Source organism: Typopeltis vanoorti, chromosome 17 (assembly GCF_054136105.1).
Source record: "Typopeltis vanoorti isolate ZY-2024b chromosome 17, IOZ_Tvanoo_1.0, whole genome shotgun sequence".
In the NCBI taxonomy this organism is placed as follows: Eukaryota; Metazoa; Arthropoda; class Arachnida; order Uropygi; family Thelyphonidae; genus Typopeltis; species Typopeltis vanoorti.
Window position 1 is genome coordinate 33,211,865 of NC_143565.1, and position 21,639 is coordinate 33,233,503.

General features: G+C 37.0%; 1 protein-coding gene across 1 annotated transcript in view; it reads left to right on the forward strand.

Moving 5' to 3' along the window:
- The window catches only part of LOC150097276 (BAI1-associated protein 3-like), a 533,976-nt gene that overhangs the window by 442,291 nt on the left and 70,046 nt on the right, over positions 1 to 21,639 (forward strand). Inside the window, 1 exon segment of the mRNA XM_090407633.1 lies at positions 11,235 to 11,260. Coding sequence (XP_090263759.1) covers positions 11,235 to 11,260 — 26 coding nt within the window.

Below are 21,639 nucleotides of genomic sequence, written 5' to 3' on the forward strand. Positions count from 1 at the left end.
CATCTTTTTTTAATATGAGTTTGCACTGGGTTGAGTTCCAAAGGAGTGGAAGGAGAGCAAGATTGTGCCACTTCATAAGGAAGGTGATAGAACTCAGGCATCAAATTATAGTCCTATCTGTGTGTCAGGTGTTGTGGTTAAGTTTTTGGAGAAGCTGGAGAGAACTATGATCTAGAATTGGGTTGAAAACAATGGATTTGCTAAACGGAGGTCATGTTTTAGTAATCTGCTTACCTTATTACAATAAGGTAACATCCTTGGACAGAGGAGAGGAATACACAGTAGTATACTTAGATTTCACAAAGGCTTTTGATAGATTACCCCATGATAAGTTGATTGTCAAACTAGAGCAGATGCAGTTGGATATTAGATTAGTGCATTGGATCGGAGACTGGCTATCTGATAGGTATCTGCAACTCATGTATGGGGAGCAATATCCTAGAAGAGGAAAGTCACTAATGATGTGCCTCAGGGTCTGTTTTAGGGCTATCGCTTTTTAACTTGTTATGCTAATTATATTGGGGAAGATTTGACTGGAGATATTCAGTTGTTTGCAGATGATGCAAAGTTGGGACAAACTATGAAGAGTAGAGATGTTGTACCGTTATAAGAAGACTTGAATAAATTGACTGAATGGGCATGGAAATGGGGATGCAAGTTTAATGTTGCAAAATGTAAGGTTTTAGGCGATACATTGCCAAAATTGTGAGGACAACACAAAAAATTCTGAGAATGATGCAGAAGACACTGATTTGTAGAAGTAAGGAGATTCTTGTTGCATTGTATAAGGCTTTGATTGGGCCACAAATTGACTTCTGTGCAGATTTGGTCACCTGGTTTTCAAAAGGAGAAAAAGATGTTGGAAAGAGTCCAGAGACGACTTACTAAGGTAGTTTCTGATCACTGGAATGTTGAATATGAGGAAAGGTTGAGAAGGTGCAATTTACAGAGTCTAGTGGATAGGAGGAAGAGGAGTGATATAATGGAGACCTACAAGTTAGTAAATTGTTGTTATAAGATCAATGTTGGAGAAGTTTTACAGCAACCGGTGGGAGATCAGGGGAAAAAACAGAGGACATCCCTGTCAGCTGTATAATGAGGGTGTGAGCAGGTGAGTGAGAAGCAGGTTTTTTGCATGTAGAGTTGTGGATGATTGGAATGCATTGCCTGAGAGTGTGATGTCTGCAGAGATTTGAATGTCTTTAAGGCACAGTATGATGAGCTGTGTTTATGACAAAAGGGATCCAAAGGATGAATCTTTGATTCCATGGGGTCTTGGGATAATAATAATATACAAAATGTTAATGATTCTGAGCATACCTGAACCATTATACTACCATTTAATGCTTGTGCTCTTTATTCCTAGTCTTTCACAACAGACATCTAAAGATTATCTTGGATAAAGAATTAGAAGCTAACGATTTACTTCACTTCACTTACCTTTTGGCTACTTGTTTATGAAAGTATGACTTCTGCATTACTTCAACCTTAGTATCACCTCCGTGGCTATTGAGGTCTCATCAGTGGGAGCTGATGAGACCTCAATAAAGGTCGAAACCAGTCTGGATACTGATCCTTCCCATAATGCATTGCATTATACATATCTGTAAGGATATGCGCTTTGCATCATGGGATACTAAAGGAAGTGATGTGAAGTCATTAGCTTCTATGAGTTGCCTGAGTCCTGCAAATAACTCAGGTGCAAACTTTGTTTGCTTACACTTGGATAAAGGATTAATCCAAGTATATAATTTCTTGGTATCTTTAATTTATATTATAACCAAGTTGAAAAACCTCCAACAACTATCTATAATCTAGAGTATTTTAATAATAAGGTGGTTTTTGGCTACTTGTATATCTTGTTATAATAAGTTTAGTTTAAACCTTTATACAAGTGTGAGCAAACAAAGTTTGCACCTGAAAGTATCTTCAGGACTAGGGTAAGGTAGTACAACACCGAGAAACTCGTTGCAAAGGTGGAGAAAGCTCTCATCACTCCTATCTCAGTATCTCCCATAATGCAAAGCACATCTCCTTGCGGATATGTGTAATGCTATGCATTACGGCAGGAGCCACTACCCATACCGGTTTCGACCTTTATTGAGGTCTCATCAGTGGGAGCCAGTCCCAGTAGTGGAGACACCAAGGCAGAAGCAATGAGAGGTCCTCCCAACCTATAGGAGTTGCCAAAGGGTGTACAACCTTATTATTAAATTACTCCAGATTCAGAGAAAGATGTTGAGAGTTTATTTTTCACTTGGTTTGACTATAATAAATTTAGTTTAATCCTTTATCCAAGTGTGGGCAAACAAAGTTTGCACCTGAAAGTATCTTCAGGACTGGGGTAAGGTAGTACAACACCGGGAAACTCGTTGCAAAGGTGGATAAAGTTCTCTTCACTCCTATGCATTATGGCCCTTGCTGTAATGCATAGAATTACACATATCTGCAAGGAGATGTGCTTTGCATTATGGGAGATACTGAGATAGGAGTGATGAGAACTTTATCCACCTTTTCAACGAGTTGGCCGGTGTTGTGCTACCTTACCCCAGTCCTGAAGATACTTTCAGGTGCAAAGATTAAACTAAACTTATTATAATCAAATCAAGTGAAAAATAAAGTCTCAACATCGTTCTCTGAATCCGGAGTAATTTAATAATAAGGTTGTACACCCTTTGGCAACTCCTATACGTTAGGATGACCTCTCATTGCTTCTGCCTTGGTGTCTCCACTACTGGGCCTGGCTCCCACTGACGAGACCTCAATAAAGGTCGAAACCGGTATGGGTAGTGGCCCTTGCCGTAATGCATAGCATTACAGATATCCTCAAGGAGATGTGTTTTGCATATGGGAGATACTGAGATAGGAGTGATGAGAGCTTTATCCACCTTTGCAATGAGTTTTCCGGTGTTGTACTACCTTACCCCAGTCCTGAAGATACTTTCAAGTGCAAACTTTGATGCACTTTTATGCAAAAGTGGTTGCTTTCCCTGGGATATGAGCTTTTCTTCTCTTAAAGAGTCTTCTGGGTCTGGCTCCTGCTGAGGGCAGGGGAGCTTAAGAGCCTGTTAGAGTTTTGTCTTGAGAGAGCAATATGAATCTCTGGGGATTGGTGTTTTCCTGCAGGGCCTCTATCAGGATCGTGTCGGTGAATGCTTTTCCCTATAATATGAGTGGTTCTGCTCAGTGGTAGAGTGAACCTGTCACTGAGCCAGGCCTTTTCCTGTGTCTGAGTGGATGGCTCAGCTTGGTGATGGGGATGAGCCTGCCATTGCACAGAGCCAACGCTATGGGTTCTTTTCCATTGCAGGTTGGGCCTGTCACTGAGTGGAACCACCGCTGTATAAAATGATTCTTCGGATCGCTCGGTAAGCTTAGGGGATCGTCTGAGTTTTTTGAGACTTCCCTTCACTTGTATAGTGAAACCAGTTTGGATAGTGACCCTTCTCATAATGCATAGCATTATACATGTCTACAAGGATTATGTGCTTTACATTATGGGATACTAAGGCAAGTGATGTTAAGTCATTAGCTTCTATATTCGAGTTTCCCCAGTCCTGGAAGTACTTCAGGCACAAACTTGGTTTGCTTACACTTGGATAAAGGATTAAACCAAGTATATAATTTCTTGGTATCTTTAATTTATATGTTATCAGTTGAATGAAACTTCCACGATGAGTCTGCTGACTACGTAGAGAGATGATAATAATAATAATAATAATAGTTCATTTTACATATTGGAAAACATCATCAGTGTGAGTTTAAGGACAACGATAAAAATTTAAATACAAAAGAATATAAAAATTCTTGCATTATAAGAGTCCTTCGAAACATGAATTTACATAATAGGATATATATATATATATATGTACATATATCTTTCCCAAAATTTTGTAATAGAAAAGAGGTCATTACAATTTAAGTTAGTCTGATGGAGTAAGCCTTTAGCACTTGCTTTGAATAAACATTCAAATTTAATTAAAAGTACAGTTATTCTAAAGTTTGGTATTATACCATTCTATCCTGTGGCTAGTGTTGTCAGTAACATGTTGAGCAAAACTGTATTTTTGAAGATTAATAAACTGAATATGACTCTGGTGTTCTGAAATACATTTTTTGACTGAATCTCCTGTTTGACCAAAACAAGACAAGCTGCAAGAACATGGAACAACACCATTTATTAGTAATAGTGACAGTTGAGTTTTTTGTAGAAAAGAAGAGTTTTCAGATTTGGTTTAATGGGTTTTGCAGGTTATGGTGAGGAAAACTCTTAATAATTTTGTGTGCAATTGTTTGATTATAATCATTTAATTGGATTTTCTCTTTTTTATACTTTCCAATTCCTGTTGAAGAGATATTTCAGAGGAGCAAATGTTTTGTTATAGATATCAAGGGTTTTATAATTCTATGTTTTCGAGATGGATGGTGTGCAAATATATTAGGAATATAACAACCCATAAAAGTTGGTTTATGATATACAGAAGTTGAATCTGATACTCTGAAGTAAACTGGATTTGAAAGTGTAAATTATTAATTTTATGTTGAAAAGAAAGTAGCTCCTTTTTAGTGGTATGTCATATAGCGAAAGCATTATCTATGTAGCATAGCCAATGAGAAGGTTTAGGTTAAGATTTTCTCTCTGAGGCATTTCAAATGAAAATTAGCCAAATTCAGTGATAGGAATGAACCTATGGCAGTTCCTTCAGCGTTTATAAAGTTTATCTTTCTAGGTGACATATTCAGAAATGATTGTATATTTGAATAGATCTGTACTGTCAGGTGGAAATTCTGATGTCTCAGTATGAGAAATTGTTCTTGAAACTCATCATAACATCTGAAGATTCAAGTCCTATGTCTTTAATTTTTGAGAGAAATTTTGCAGAATTTTTTTTATTGAAAACACAGAGTGACCAATTACAGAAGAGAAAGGGATAAACAAAGATTTAGAAAATTTATACTTAGGGACATAGAACTGTCACTGGAAACAACAATAGGTCCAAGAAAACAGTTATTTTCATGTAGTTTATTGCACATAAATTCTTGTATTCCTTGCATGGTATGTTCTGAATTTTATAGTTTACCTTGATCAATGGACATGTCTTATCTGATGACTTTTTTAGTGTATTTCACTGACTGTGATACGATCCTGTTAATACAGAATAAGTATTTTGATCCTGAAGAAGCAAATTCATTTTCTAATTGAAAGCTTTAGATCTCCAAATCAACCACTGTGTTGTCTTTGTCAGCATTAGTGATAACAATATTGTTGTTATTTCATTTTAGCAACTTCATCATCATCATCATCAAATTCCTGACATATATACTCAGCAGGTGTAAAGGATATTATGATAGTACTACATGAAAAGGTCACATCATTAACAACTGTTTTATAGACAGTCTTCCTCCAAATTATTATTATTATCATTATTATTATTCTATAACACCTGCAGGGAGTTCAAAGACTCATCGAGGGAGGGCATCTGCTCTACAACTCTCCGTCTCTCTCCACCAATCCACCAACTGAAACTACCTTCATCATCTACACCAATGCCATCTACCGCCAGCCACCACTACTCTTATTTTCACAGACAATCACAAACATCCATGCCCACTGCGGGATTCGAACCTGAGGGGATACGCTAACCATTCGGCTAACCAAAAGAAAACTTCAGCACAAGATTTTATTGCAAAAAGCTTCTGTCAGGATATAAACCAAGAGGAACTAGCAGATTCATTCAACCATGCATTCATAAATAATTAATCTGTTATCTGTCAAAACACCAGTATTATCAGATCTTATATAGCAGTCTACTAAGGCACTTTTTACTGTATTAATCCACCTGAAGCTTGATCTTTCTCTGGACCTTTTTCCTGCCATCCTGGCAAAGAATGCTTGTTTAGCTAATCTTTCCTCTCCCATTCTGTTTAAGTGGTATGACATTGTCAGCAGACTTAAGATTAGCTCTGCAGACAATGTCAAGTTCTTTCCTAATATGCTCATTTTCTCTATGATACTGCCATTGATGACATGTGTTCAGTCCCCTAATCTTTCTCAGGACTTGCATGTCTGTGGTCGCATGTCTTTGATCAAGAGTTTTATTTCTAAACAAGTTCTCAAATCTATAAGTTAAAATGTTGGTTTGAACATTTTCTTGTATGCAGTAGTTTAGTTGTTTTTTTTTTTTTTTCGTATTCATATAAATTTATTCAATTGACTCCCACCATATATGGTCTTTTGCCATGTCACTTTCACTAAATATTGTACCTAAATAGTGAAAATATTGTACTTCTTATTTTGGTTCTCCATTTAGGATGCAGTTGATTGATTCAATAATTCTGCTTTTTTTTTATTACTCATTTTCATATAAAATTTATTACAGCTGTTATTCAATTTAGTTAGGGAATCCTGCAGAATTATACTGGATTTATTTTGGAGTAGAACATCATTTTCATAAAGTAAAGATCTGAGATTAACATCTCCAATTTTGGTATCAGATTCAATACACTTTTCATAATATGATAGATGTAGATGATGAATAACATTGGAGATATGAATGTTTACCCACGTCACACCTTATTTAATGCCAAATCATCTTCCTGTATCTCCTCTCCTTCAATTCTAACTGCTGACTTACAACTCAGCTTTAGGCTACATATTGCTCAATAAAATGTCCCATTTACACCTTACAATTGTAGCATTTTGAACAGATTTTCTCTTTTCTAGAACTAGAAAACTTAAATACAGATCATTGTTATATTCCCATGATTTCTCCACTAATTGTCATGAAATGAAAATCTGGTTCTGATAATCTGTATTTGACCTGAACCCTGCTTGTTCTTCTCCAAGCTTTCCTCCCACAATTTTTCCTAACCATATCTCATAAATCTCAATAATTCTCGCATTCAGTTTTATATCTCTTTTTATAGATAGGTATTATGAGAGCTCTACTCCAGTCAATCAATTGGAATTCAAGCCTGTAACAAGGCCTTCTGAATTATGTAGTGTAGTCACTTTTATTATTATAATTATACACAATAATACACAACTTGGTGGTATCGTTCAGAGATCCAATCTCTGATCCATCTAACCAATATACTATCTATTCCTATCCTCTGCAGTTTGTACACCAAGATATCATGTGGAAATCTATCAAAAATGCTTTTGCAAAGTCCACCATATTGAAGAATGCAAGAATTTCACTGTATATGATTCTCCCTTATCTAACACACTTGTTACCTTATCATAAAATGCAAGTAAATTTCTAAAACAAGACCTACCCTTTACAAATCCATGCCACCATCATAAAGAATGCTATGTCCATCAATATAAGTATTATTCATAATCCTTGCTCTCCCCTCATCTCATCACACACTGACTACCCTTCCTACCACACTATTATCTTTTATCTTTCTCAACAACCCCCTGATATCCAATCTTACATTCTCCTTGTTCCCAGTCAAGTCATTTTTTCCTACTACATTTCTTTCTCTACATTCTCCTCATTTCTTTTACTCGCTTACTCCTCATATCTCCATATTACATATTGGAAAACAAACCTTGTGCATCTTCTCTTTTACCACATCTTTAATAATTGAATCCTCCATACAGTGCCACTCATGAGTCTTTCATTGCCTCTTTCTTATCGACATCATTCTTTCCTATCTTCTTCACTCTTCCATACATAATTACAATTCTCTTTATTTCACTCTGCATTCACTTCATCTCTTGTCTCATCTTTACCAACTTTGCTTTCAAATCTTGCATCATACTCTCACTATCATTCACTCTTGCTTGCTTATCATCAGTACATAAGTTTGTTTGCCATCAACCTCACTCTCCATCTTACTGTTAATTGCACTGTGATTTTCAACATCATTATCAGCAATCAAACTCTTTTTCTTGCTATCATTTCAGTCGTGGCCAAGTGGTTAAGACTAGAAATCCGTTGGGGTCTTCCCACACAGGTTCGAATCCTGTGTGGGGACTGCAGAGGATTTTTTTGCCAGCCTGGTTGACTGAGTGGTTAGCATATCTGCTCTCCAGCCAAAAGGCTGCAGGGTCAAATCCCACCGTGGGCATGGATGTTTATAATTGTCTGTGAATATACTAGTGGTGGTGGTGGGCAGTAGATAGCATTGGTATAGATGATGCGGTTCGCTGTCGTTGGTGGATTGAGTGGTGGCGACAGAGAGTTGTAGAGTAGGTGCCCTCCCTCGATGAGTCTTTTAACTCCCTGGTGGTATCACATGATAATAATAATAATCATTTCCACGCACTTTCTGAACATTGGCACAGTCTTTCTCAATTACTGTTTCAGTTATGACACCATGCTCCTTACTGATATTAAACAAGCCTCATGGTCCATCAGAATATCTCACTTTCTGCATCTCCATTTTTACCTCTTGGAAAACAAACCTTGTGCATCTTCTTGTTTATCACACCTTTAATAATTGAATCACCATATAGTGCCACTCACGAGTCTTTCATTCCTCTTTCTTACCAACATCATTCTTATCCATCTTTTTCACTCTTCCATACATAATTACAATTCTCTTTATTTCACTCTGCATTCAATTCATCTCTTGTCTCATCTTCACCTACTTAGCTTTCAAATCTTGCATCACACCTTCTCCTTTCTCTTATTCAGCCTCTCCACATAAACACCCACAAAAATTTCCCATGCATACATAATACATTCACGGAATCATACTATTTTTGAAAAATCCATGTCGTTTGCTTTACTTGTCTTTCACTCTGACCTTCTCAGTAATCTATCTTTCACTGTCATATTGTATCAGAGTACTAACAAAAAACAATGAATTTAAAGTACTCCTGCCTTCGAAATTTGACAAAACAGCATTTCACTCTCAAATATCTCACAGCATTTTAAATATCTCACACTCAATCTACAAATTAGACAATATCGATAAACATGAAATATAAAATTTACTTATCTTTTTGCAGCTTACATGATGATGATGATGATATTAATGTAAACCTGAAAACAATAATTAAAATAATATATTAATATGAGCCTATAAATTAAAATGCTGTGATTAATGCAATAATGGACAAGAAAGAGCAGCATACAGATGCTCAGATTAACTCAAGTACGCAGTTTGTTCACTGAGATGGTCACTGATAGAAGATAGAAGATAGCACCATAGGAAGAAGAAGAATGCAATAATCTATTAATATGAGCATCAAAGCATTATTCAAAAACATGTCAGTGACTTTCATTAATGCTGAGTACTGAACTTTCAAAATACATTAATGTTTTGAAAGTTGTACTTTCAGAATTTAATGCTACCTACTGTTCAAAGTTGATATATACTTTTATCTCTGTTACATACTCCCTTCCACTATCAACTAAAAAACTGCTTGGATAGGAAACTTCAACATTATTGAAGATGTTGGCAGCCTGCTCAAAAATAGCATAGTGACTCAGGTTTGGGTTGGAACCTAGTTAAGAAACATTGCAGTTGATTTTTTAAGTGAAAATATTATAAATAATAGTTTCACTTAAGAACATGTTGATATGTCTAAAACAAATACATTCAGCTCTCACTATAGCAAACAACCTTGTAGTGAACTCACCTGAGTAGTAAACTTCCAATAAATCACCTGTGTAATGCAGTGGAAGTGTCATGTGTCATCCTCTGCTCTAGACTGCCTGAAGAAAGAACACTGTAAGTTCAATTCTAGTCACCTACTAGAGGAACTTTTACTAAGCATTGTTTGACTTCAGCGACTAAAGATGGCATCCAACAAGAAACGTATGTGTCAGCGGCTCGCAGAACTTCTCTATGAAAGTCTGGCTCTGTGTTGGATTTTTCGCAGTTGATGCATTGCGGAAACTGTTATATGTATGTGCTGAGGAATGTGAAGGATCTGTGGACTGTTTGGCTAAATGAGAAGAATGAAAACGTCGACATATGTGAGAAGTGTCGGGATAGGCTGGAGCGATTAGGCATGTAAGCAGACATTGGGACTGTAGCGGATGAACTTCAGCAGGAGTTTGGGAAAATGAAAAGTGAACTTCATCTTTTGCAAGAGGAATTGGAAGTGCTCAGTGAGGAGGTTCTCAAAATGAAATCCGAGTTAAATGGATTGAATAGAGAAACTAGGACTATTGGAGATTACTCTAGCTGAAGTAACTAGAACAGGATTAAGTATGGGAGAGAGAGTCTTTGGAGATCGATGAAGAAATAAATAGTATGGGAGTGATTGGGAGTCAACAGAATGAAAGCACAAGAGGTCTAGAAGAAACGAGATGTCGTGAGAGTGAGGGAGTAAGTAAAAGAGAGTTGAGTAATGAAACTGGGAGAGTCATGCTGAATAGCATAGAAAATGAGGCCATGAGTGACTCTTGTTTGGACTCGAATGAAGTTATGAGTGGTAAAATATATGGTGATTCTATGATTAAGGGTATGGAGAGTGGTTTGCCTGAGGAGTGCTTGGCTGGTGGAACAATAGAGAGAGTGGGTTTAGCAATAAAGAGAGGACATGATGCAGAAAAGATGATAGTTATGGTGGGCACAAATGACCTGAGTGGTAGTATAAATTGGGTAGCAAAAGATTTAAGAACATTGTTAGATATCGTGAAGAAGAGAAGTGTCAATGGGAGGATAGTGTGTGTGCTGCCTCGTTTTAACAATTATGAGTTAGGTAGACGACTGATGATAATGAATGATATGATTGCAAGAATGTGCAAAAAAAAAGAGGTCTGGAATTTGTTGATGTCTGGAGTGTGTTTGAAGGAAAAAAGACAGCTGTATGCAAGAGATGGGTTGCATCTGAACATGGAAGGTCATAAGCGATTGAAGAAGTTACTGTTTTCTGAACAAGTTGAAGTACTTGGGCAGGGGGTATAGGGGGTGATATTGAATTCATGCATCAGCAAATTAGTGCAATGAGTACAGGGTTAGTGATTATTATGGGGATTTTAATTATGGTGATATAAATTGGAAGGAGGAAATATCACATGGCAAAAAGGAAATGGAATTCATACATCTTCTATGAGATAATTACTTGAAACAGCACATAACTGAAGGGACACGTGGTGTGAGAGTGTTGGACCTAGTCATTGGTTCAGAGGATATGTGCATAAGTAAGGTGTCCTCATTAACTCCAATTGGTGAGAGCAATCATGTGGTATTGACTTGGGAGGTTGCAAAATTTGTGGATTTCTCTTAAGAAGGGAATATTACAGAACTTATATACAGAACTATAGGTTAGGCAATTATAACAGGCTTCAGCGTGAGTTTGCAGCAGTCCCATGGCAGAACATATTGCAGCGGAAAGATGTTTGCAGTGCATGGGATAAAATCAGCGGGTATCTGAGGAAGGCAATATCAGATTGTGTCCCCATGGTCAGGAAGACAAACAAGGTAGGTGTTAGATGGATGAGTAGTAGTATCAAGCTTGATCTGCAAAATAAGAAAATGTTATGGAGAATCAACGAGGAGATCACTACACCCATGAGCAATACAAGGCTCAAGCTAGGAAAGTTACCAGCATAGTAAGGAAAGCTAAATCAGATTAAGAGAAGACCTTAGCCAAGGAGATCAAGGGCAATCTCAAAGAGTTCTTCTTCTGTGTGGCAAGTGAAAGGTAGAATGACTTCGGAAGGATAACCTTAGTGGGTGCTGATGGTATCGAGGTGACCAATTCAGATGTAATACTAGAGTTACTGAGTGATCACTTTTCAAAAGTCTATCACCCAAGTGAGAATATCTCAGTACCTGTAGCAATAACTAATGTGAGATTTGAAGTTAAGAAATCAGAGGTGCTTAGTATATTGCAAGATTTAAATGCGAACACTGCTGTAGGTTTAGATGGAATGTCAGCTTGGGTGTGGTGTGAATGTGCAAAGGAATTGTCAACGCCGCTTACTTGGTTATTTAACTTAAGTTTGAATTCTGGTGTGGTCCCTAGGGAGTGGAAGGGAGGCAAAGTAGTTCCTTTGCATAAAGGTGGCTCTAAAACTGCGGTAGTTAAATACAGACCAATCACTATCTAAGGAGTGGTGGTAAAAGTATTGGAAAAGTTGGTTAAAGACAAAATTCAAGAATGGGTGGATCAGGATATGACACTCTATAGGGGCCAACATGGTTTTGTTAAAGGTCGATCCTGCCTTAGAAATTTATTAGCTTTTTCTAATAGAATGACATCTGAGTTGGATAAAGGAAATGACTACACAGTGGCACTTCTGGATTTTGCTAAGGCTTTTGACAGGATACCCCATGGAATACTGTTGTGCAAATTGGAGCAGATGGAGATGGATACTAAACTGGTGATATGGAGAGGAGAATGGCTCAGGGAGAGATACCACAGAAGTTGGTGTATGAAGAAGCAGAGTCCAGGATGAGGCAGGTGACTACTGGTGTGCCTCAGGACTCCGTGCTTGGGCCATTGTTTTTAATTTGTACATAAATGATATAGGAAATGACTTAAAGGGAGATCTTCAGTTGTTTGCTGATGATGCAAAGTTGGGTAGTGCAATAAAAAATCAAGCTAATGTTGAGAGTTTGCAGGATGATTTAAATAAGCTGGTAAAATGGGCAAAAGGAAATGGATATCAGTTCAATGTGGAAAAGTGTAAAGTTATGTATTTTTGGATTAAAAGATTACCAGCTGTGTTCTACATTGATGTAACTGTACTCCAAGAGATTGATGAGGCTAGGAACTTAGGGGTGTTGGTAGATAGGGAGATAAAGTTCAGGGGACATATTGCTAAGGTGTCCAAGATTGCACATAGGATTACTTGGTTATTGAGGAACACACTAACATCCAGAGATAAAGAGGTTATTATTCCCCTTTATAAAGCGTTGATACTTCCATATTTGAATTACTGTGCTCAGGTCTGGTCACCTGGATTCCTTGGAGATGAAGAGGTTGTGGAAAGGGTTCAGAGGAGAGTGACTAGGTTGGTGAGTGATGTGAAAAATGCTCCCTACATTGATAGATTGAGAGCTTGTGGATTGTAGAGGTTGGTTGATAGGCAGAGAAGAGGGGGATATGATAGAAACGTTTAAATTACTAAAAGATTTTTATAAGATTGATTGATACAGGGGAAATGTTTCAGCTGTGTGATAATGATGGAAGAACAAGAGGTCATACCTGGAAATTAAGGAAAAGTGTGGTTAACAAGGGTGTGAGAACGAGGTTTTTCACTTTTAGGGTGGTGAATGAGTGGAATGCATTGCCTGACTCAGTTGTGAGTTCTTCATCTGTAAATGAATTCAAGAATAGATATAATAGATGTGTGGACAGACTTATGTGTTCGTCGAACATGTTGTTTATTATTTTAACGATATAATAGAACACAGAAACTAAGTAAATAATTAATTTATTAACTTGATGCTGATATTTCACTGGTGTTATAACCAGCATCTTCAGAGCACAAAAACACTGTTTGTCACAATACGCGAGACTAAAACAACATGGTGTTCTTAAACAAAATTGTAGCAGCAACACAAAGACTAGAGTCCTGATTTTGGCGCCTCTATCTGGAAAAAAAAAAAAAAGCTATCATATATTACTAGAGTCCTAGAAAAGTGCTAGTTTTTTCTTAATATGACTGTCTCCCAGATCTTCGACAAGTTAATACAGCCATATTTGTTGAGATTTGGAGTGTGTTTTAGGGCTTCTGTCGCCTCTAAGAACAATCTCTCTGATTTATACGGATTTCTGTGTAGTACTTTTGTGTTTTTCCAGTTGATCCTGTGTGCAGGGGTATCCAGAGCATGGTCTGCTAGGCCCGACTTCCCATAATGATAATTCCGGACGTATCTTTTATGTTCACTGATGCGGATGTTCACAGTTCTTCCTGTTTGACCGTAGTAGGCTTGATTGCATGAGCAGGGTACTTGGTAGACTCCTGGATGTGATAAAGGAGGAATGCTGTCCTTGGGTGAGCGAATGAAGGTGGCTAGTTTGCTACATGGTCTGAATGTAGTGCGTAGTTTATGTTTATTGAGAATTCTTGAGATCTTCTCGGATGTGCCTTTAATGTAAGGGATGGTGACTGTTTTGTTGTAGTTCTCTGTGGTGGATGGTGGGAGGGGTTTCTTAGGAGTGTTTAGTATTTTGTTTATTTTATGTGGATTGCAGCCGTTGGTCAAGAAGGTGTGGCGTAATTGAGTCAGTTCAGCAGTAAGAGCCTTGTCATTGGAACAGATTGCTCTCGCTCTATGGGTTAGCGTTTTTAATATGCCATATTGTTGAGAAGGATGATGGTGTGATTGTTTGTGTAAGTATCTGCCTGTATGTGTGGGTTTCCAAAAAATGAAAATGATAAGGAACCACCATACAACGACCGCAATTACAACAAGACCTCGTCGTCGTGAATCTATCGTCACTCACCTTAAGCAAAGAAGCCATGACTGCTTTAAGTCGAGGGCACAACTTTGCCATAACCCCCAAGCAAGTTCCAAAAGCTGAAATAATGGCGTCCATCGAACGAGGAATATACGACCTGCCTCCAACAATAGCTAACAACATACGTTTAGATGTGGCCAACATCCTAATCAAGTCCAAGCCACCCAAAAATAATATCCCACATAAGGAATTCATTGCTATAAAAGAGCTACACAACAACAGCCAGATTACCATAACAAAAGCAGACTAAGGAAATGCAACCGTGGTGATGGACACAACTGAATATGAAAACAAAATGCACACACTATTACAAGATCAGTCAACATACAAAATTATAGATCGCAATCCCACCAACACACAAAAGAATAAGGCATGAAAATTATTGAAAAAAGTCACTTCCTGGCCCAAAGACACGGTTAACAAACTCAAACCCTTCCATGTTAAAACACCGAGGATCTATGGAGCACCAAAAATTCACAAACAAGGCACCACCCTACGCCCAATTGTGGACAGTATAAATAGTCCCACATACAAACTGGCTAGACATTTAGCTAAGCTACTAGCCACTCTCACAAACAATTCTCCCTCCTTTGTCAAAAATTCAGCACACCTAAAAAGCATCTTACAACACCTTACCCTAAAAAGCACAGACTTAATAGTAAGCTTTGACATCACTTCACTATTCACAAATGTACCACTAATAGAAACCCTCAATCTACTGAAGTCACACTTCCCCCCTGATATATTTGAACTATTCAAATTCACAATACATGCAGGATATTTCACATGGAAAGGGAAAATATACAAACAAATTGATGGGACAGCCATGGGCTCCCCCCCCCAGCCAACTTTTACATAGAACAGCTGGAAAAACAAGCAATCAATACAGCCACTCTCAAACCAACACTTTGGCTACGCTATGTTGATGATGTGCTTGCTATTTGGCCACATGGCCCTGAGACATTGAAAACATTCTTAGCACATTTAAATAGCCAACATCCAAAAATCCACTTTACTATGGAACTGGAAACCAACAACTGTCTGCCCTTCTTGGATACACTCATCACACGTCTCCCAGATGGTTCCTTATCATTTTCAGTTTTTAGAAAACCCACACATACAGGCAGATACTTACACAAACAATCACACCATCATCCTTCTCAACAATATGGCATATTAAAAATGCTAACCCATAGAGTGAGAGCAATCTGTTCCAATGACAAGGCTCTTACTGCTGAACTGACTCACTTATGCCACACCTTCTTGGCCAACGGCTACAATCCACATAAAATAAACAAAATACTAAACACTCCTAAGAAACCCCTCCCACCATCCACCACAGAGAACTACAACAAAACAGTCACCATCCCTTACATTAAAGGCACATCCGAAAAGATCTCAAGAATTCTCAATAAACATAAACTACGCACTACATTCAGACCATGTAGCAAACTAGCCACCCTCATTCGCTCACCCAAGGACAGCATTCCTCCTTTATCACATCCAGGAGTCTACCAAGTACCCTGCTCAAGCAATCAAGCCTACTACGGTCAAACAGGAAGAACTGTGAACATCTGCATCAGCGAACATAAAAGATACGTCCGGAATTATCATTATGGGAAGTCGGGCCTAGCAGACCATGCTCTGGATACCCCTGCACACAGGATCAACTGGAAAAACACAAAAGTACTACACAGAAATCTGTATAAATCAGAGAGATTGTTCTTAGAGGCGACAGAAGCCCTAAAACACACTCCAAATCTCAACAAATATGGCTGTATTAACTTGCCGAAGATCTGGGAGACAGTCATATTAAGAAAAAACTAGCACTTTTCTAGGAGGACTCTAGTAATGTATGATAGCTTTTTTTTTTCAGATAGAGGGCGCCAAAATCAGGACTCTAGTCTTTGTGTTGCTGCTACAATTTTGTTTAAGTACACCATGTTGTTTTAGTCTCGCGTATTGTGACAAACAGTGTTTTTGTGCTCTGAAGATGCTGGTTATAACACCAGCGAAATATCAGCATCAAGTTAATAAATTAATTATTTACTTAGTTTCTGTGTTCTATTATACCGTTAAAATAATAAACAACAGATATAATAGATATTGTTTTGATAGTTTGGATCTCCTGCAATGAGTCTATGGAGATACCCTTAATAATAATAATAATAATAATAATAATAATAAAAGTTCCATCATTCCCATAGCATATCCCACATTTTAAAGAAAATTTGCTATAACAAATCTTTAATTATAACAAATTGCTCTTTTGGTCCTTAAGAGAGTTTGTTATAGAGAGAGTTGGATTTATGATAAATCGATCTCTTGTAAGAGCAGACCCCCCTCCCCCACACACACACTCTTTGTGTTTTTCTTTCTGTGTGCCTAATGCTAGTGAATCTACGTTGTCAGTTTATGAAACAATATTTCAGTATAGAACACATAAGTTACAATAAACTCTCCCATAATCAACATCACAAATGAAATATACATCATGCCAATTAAAAACATACTATTATCCATGGATCCATTATAACAGTCTGGTAAATATTTACTCAGTGAATATGCTTAATTAGTTCAGTTATCTAATGGTACATTTATAGCATATTTTTTATTTTCACAAATAAGTTTCTGATAAAATGAATTGTTACCACAGACATTTATCATTATTATTAATACAGGCACCTGCATGGAATCAGAAGATTCATCATGAAAGGCCCACGCTAACCATTATTCACACAATACCTAACATACCTCTCCTTAAACTCATTCACTGTCAGAGCAGTTACCCCAGCAATCCAAGTAACCTGTTGAAAGTGCTCACTACTACAGACTCGTGATACCCCATTGTTCTCTCAACTCTGTGCGTTATTTGTATATATTGCTTTCATGGTCCCCTCCAGGTGACTCACAACCTGTTTTATGTCCTTTGAAATGTTTGTAATGTTATGCAGTGTACCATATGTTACATGACTCTGTTGATTCACCTATTGGCTCATCCAGTAAGTGAGCCAACAGAGATTGCACACACAGCTGCCATGCCCATGGGTGTGTGTGCATGTGTGTTGTCTCAGTTGTTGGCTCGCTTTCATCGACATGACAAAACTCTCAATTTCTTCCATTCTACTCTGAGGATTTCTCCTCAAAAAAATCCTTAGAGTGTAGTTATAAGTAATGAGCCTTTCTGTTTTATTTTTTTTGCTATGTTAGTGGATGGGATAACCATATTGTAGAAAAAAATTAACTTTAGTAAATTAATATTTCAGTGAGGCTATAATTATCATTATAAGAATGATTATACAAAAGACAAGATGCTGCTAACACATAATGATGGTAAGCTAGTATTCAGATTTTTACTAACCGTTTTAAGGCCTGACACCTGGTGTTAAAAAAAATGCATTGGATAGCAAGATGAAATTAAATAAAATTGTTACATTTGAACATATAACATCTGTGTGTGTGTGTGTGTACTAATAACTTAATCATTCCATCTAGGTTAAACAATATTTGGCAAGGCCTAGAGTCCTGTTTGATGGAATTGTACTGTTATAACATGAAATATCTAATACAGGTAGACAGGCCTGCATTTCAGGTTAGTACGGAAATAGTACCTGTTTTATTTTTAACAATTATTTTTTTATTTTATTTTATTTTTAATTCAGGGTGTCAGGCTTGGTAACACCTAATGAAAAGTACTGTAGCTTATCTTCACTGTGTTAGCTATGTCTTTGTCTTTTTTATATATATTCTCCTAATGATGATTTGGATACATATTTTGAAATGTTGAAGAATAAATCAATTTCTTTACTTATAAAATGGTTATCTCCTAAGTTCTGTGAAAGCACATTATCCACTGATTAGTATAAATAATGCAAGATCGTGTTAAATGAAAAACATTGTTTGTCATCATAACATACTTGACAGGAAATATATTCTTGTTTTAATCCTTTACCTAAGTGTAAGCAAGCAAAAGTTTGTACTTAAAGAAACTTCACAACCAGTCTACTTGTAAAATAGAGACTGTTGATTTCACATAATTTACCTCCGTATCCCATAATGCACAGCATACTCTTTTCATGTACATTATTATGCATTATGGAAAGGATCATTACACAGACCACTTTTGACCTAAATTTTTTGAGACTCAGAAAGATAGTATGGTTAAATCAGTGCAGAAGCCATACACTGAGTCAGCTTTATATTAGGACCTCCCCACAATTTACATATTCAGAATGATAATGGAATACCACATGATATCAACATCATTTGCAGCTATTATAAATGGGCACACCTATCCTCTGTATGTAATCATTAAACATTTGCCAGTAATGGGGAAATGTGGGAATGTAAGCCAATTTGATCATGGGTAGATGCCAGTATTTCGTAAACAGCTGCATTTGCTGGTTGTTCCTGTATTACTGTATTGAGAGTGTACCAGGACCGGATTAACAACAAACAGACATCCAGCAGAAGGACAGACACGTGTCAGCCACATGTGTTGATTCTAGAGGTGAGCATCAGGTGTCATGACTGGTATCTCAGCAATGACATGCAACAATCACACAGCTCACCCACCAGTACAACAGTGGGGCAGTTCGACCCATTTCCACATGCACCATACCTTGTTTTGCCTGGGACAGCCAAAGACCAACAAGGGTACCTATGATAACAGCCAGGCCTAACAAACAATGCCTCACATGGACCAAGGAACATTGGCAATGGACCCTTGACAGATGAAAGAAGGCCATATGGAGTCATAAGTCCTGTTTACTGTTGTACCATGCTGATTGCTGGGTTTTCATTTGGCATAAACAGCAGGAATCCCTGGTTGCACAGTTGGGGGTTCAACAGGTCAGTGAAAGTGGCGTTATGGTCTGGGGAGTTTTTTCCTGGCACGCCCTAGGTCCAATGGTTATCATCCCACAAACACTGAATAGTGAATAAATTATAATACAGGAATAAACTCGCGTAAAATATTATTTAATTAGTATAATTTTCGCCTAAGTATCAAAGGTATCTTCAGTACAAAGCTGATTGAACGATAACTGACAGGTCCAAAAGGCACCACCTAAGTAGTTAATGTGAGATAACTAAAAAAGGTCATTAAATTTCCTAACTTATTAAAAATAAATAAGTAAAATAAAATAAATAAATAATTAATTAATTATATTATATATATATATATATATATCATTTAAAAAATAAATAACCAAAAAATAAAATAAGGTTAGGAAAGATTAGCTGATTCACTATGCATTCACTAATGCCGTGCACATAAGGGATAAGAATATGAGTTGTTTCTTCTGTATTTGAAGAGGCAGAGATACAAAAACTTCTCAGCGCTCTTTTGATGAAAGAATTCTTATAGCCATTAGATAAAAAAAGTGGAAATAATAATAATAATAATAATAATAATAATATTATTATTATTATTATTATTATTATTATTACTATTACTCGACCAACCAGCTGGCTAGTTGCTCGAGTGGTTAGCATATCCGCTCTCCATCCAAAGGGCTGTGGTTTCAAATCCCACCATAGGCATGGATGTTTGTGATTGTCTGTGAAAATACTAGTGGTGGTCAGTAGATTGCATTGGTGTAGAATATTATTATTATTTGACACCTCCAGGGAGTCCAAAGACTCATCGAGGGAGATAAATATTAAGCACGCCCAGGTGGGCGATGATGCGATTCGCTGTAGTTGGTAGAGAGTTGTAGAGTAGGTGCCCCTCCTCGGTGAGTCTGGGACTCCCTGGAGGTGTCAAGTAATAATAATAATTATTATTATTATTATTACGTGACACCTCCAGGAAGTCCAGTGACTCATCAAAGGAGGGCAACTACTCTACAACTCTGTCTCCACCACTCAATCCAACAACTACAACTACTGCAACTACATCAACGCCATCTACCGCTCACCACCACTACCACTAGTATTTCCACAGACAATCACAAACATCCATGCCCATGGCGGGATTTGAACCCACAGCCTTTTGGTTGGAGAGCAGATACACTAGCCACTTAGCCAACCAGGCCGATATGTTGTAACATGTTGTAATTCTTTCTGTAATAGTTCGTGTGAAGAACATAAGGAGTGGGCCCGATGAACTAGTGTTTTCTATCTCCTTTGTGGAAGATAGTACTTTTTAAATCAGCTAATCTTTCCTAACTTTATTTTATTTTACTTTTTATTTATTTTTTTTAATTGTGTGTGTATATATATATTTTTTAATTTAATTATCTATTTATTTTATTTTATTTTTATTTTATTTATTTATTCATTTATTGATATTTTTATTTTATTTTATTTATTATTGTTATTTTTATTTTTTTAATAAGTTGGGAAATGTAATTACCTTTTTTAGTTATCTTACATTAGCTACGTAGGGAGCCTTTTGGAATTTTCAGTTACTGTTCAATTAGCATTGTACTGAAGATGCCTTTGATACTTAGGAGAAAATTATAATAGTAAAATAATATTTTATGTGAGTTTATTCCAGTATTGATTTATTTAAATATGCCTAATCACAGTATTTCCTTATTGAAACTGAATGCTGAGCGCAAAAGTTACTGACCTGTTACCCAACCATCTTCATCCATGTTAGGAGGATGTCTACTCTGACCACAGTGCCATCTTTCAACAGGAGAATGCACCTTATCATTGGGCTCATACAACTACTGAGTGGTATTGGAGGAACATGACAACGAATTCGCCACATTGCCTTGGACTGCTGACTCTCCTAACTCTAACCCACTTGAACATGTGTGGGATATGACAGAATGGGATGTGAGAAACTGCCGATCCTCCTCCACAAAATAAGCCTGAATTAATGGAGTTGCTGCAGTGGCCATGGGTTGAGTTACATATGGAGGATGTTTGATCCCTTGTGGAATCTGTTCCTAAGCATCTGTGAGCTGCGATTGCACAGAAAGGTACGTGTTCCTAATGCAAAGCTAACTTATGTATATTTTCTATATACAAATAATAAAATGGTGTGTCACCATATTATTAAAATACTCTTGATCAGAGATAACTGCTGAAGTTTTCCCATTGGTAGAAAAATATATTATGTTTGACAAGAAAGAAAAGTATGTGAAAAGAATTAAAACAAGGAGCGTAATATACTTTGTAACCAAGTGAAAGACCTTTCTACAACCGTCTCTGATCTGGAGTATTTTAATAATATGGTAATACATAATTCTACTACTTTTATATGAACATTGTATGATTTTATGCATTGATTTAACCTTATT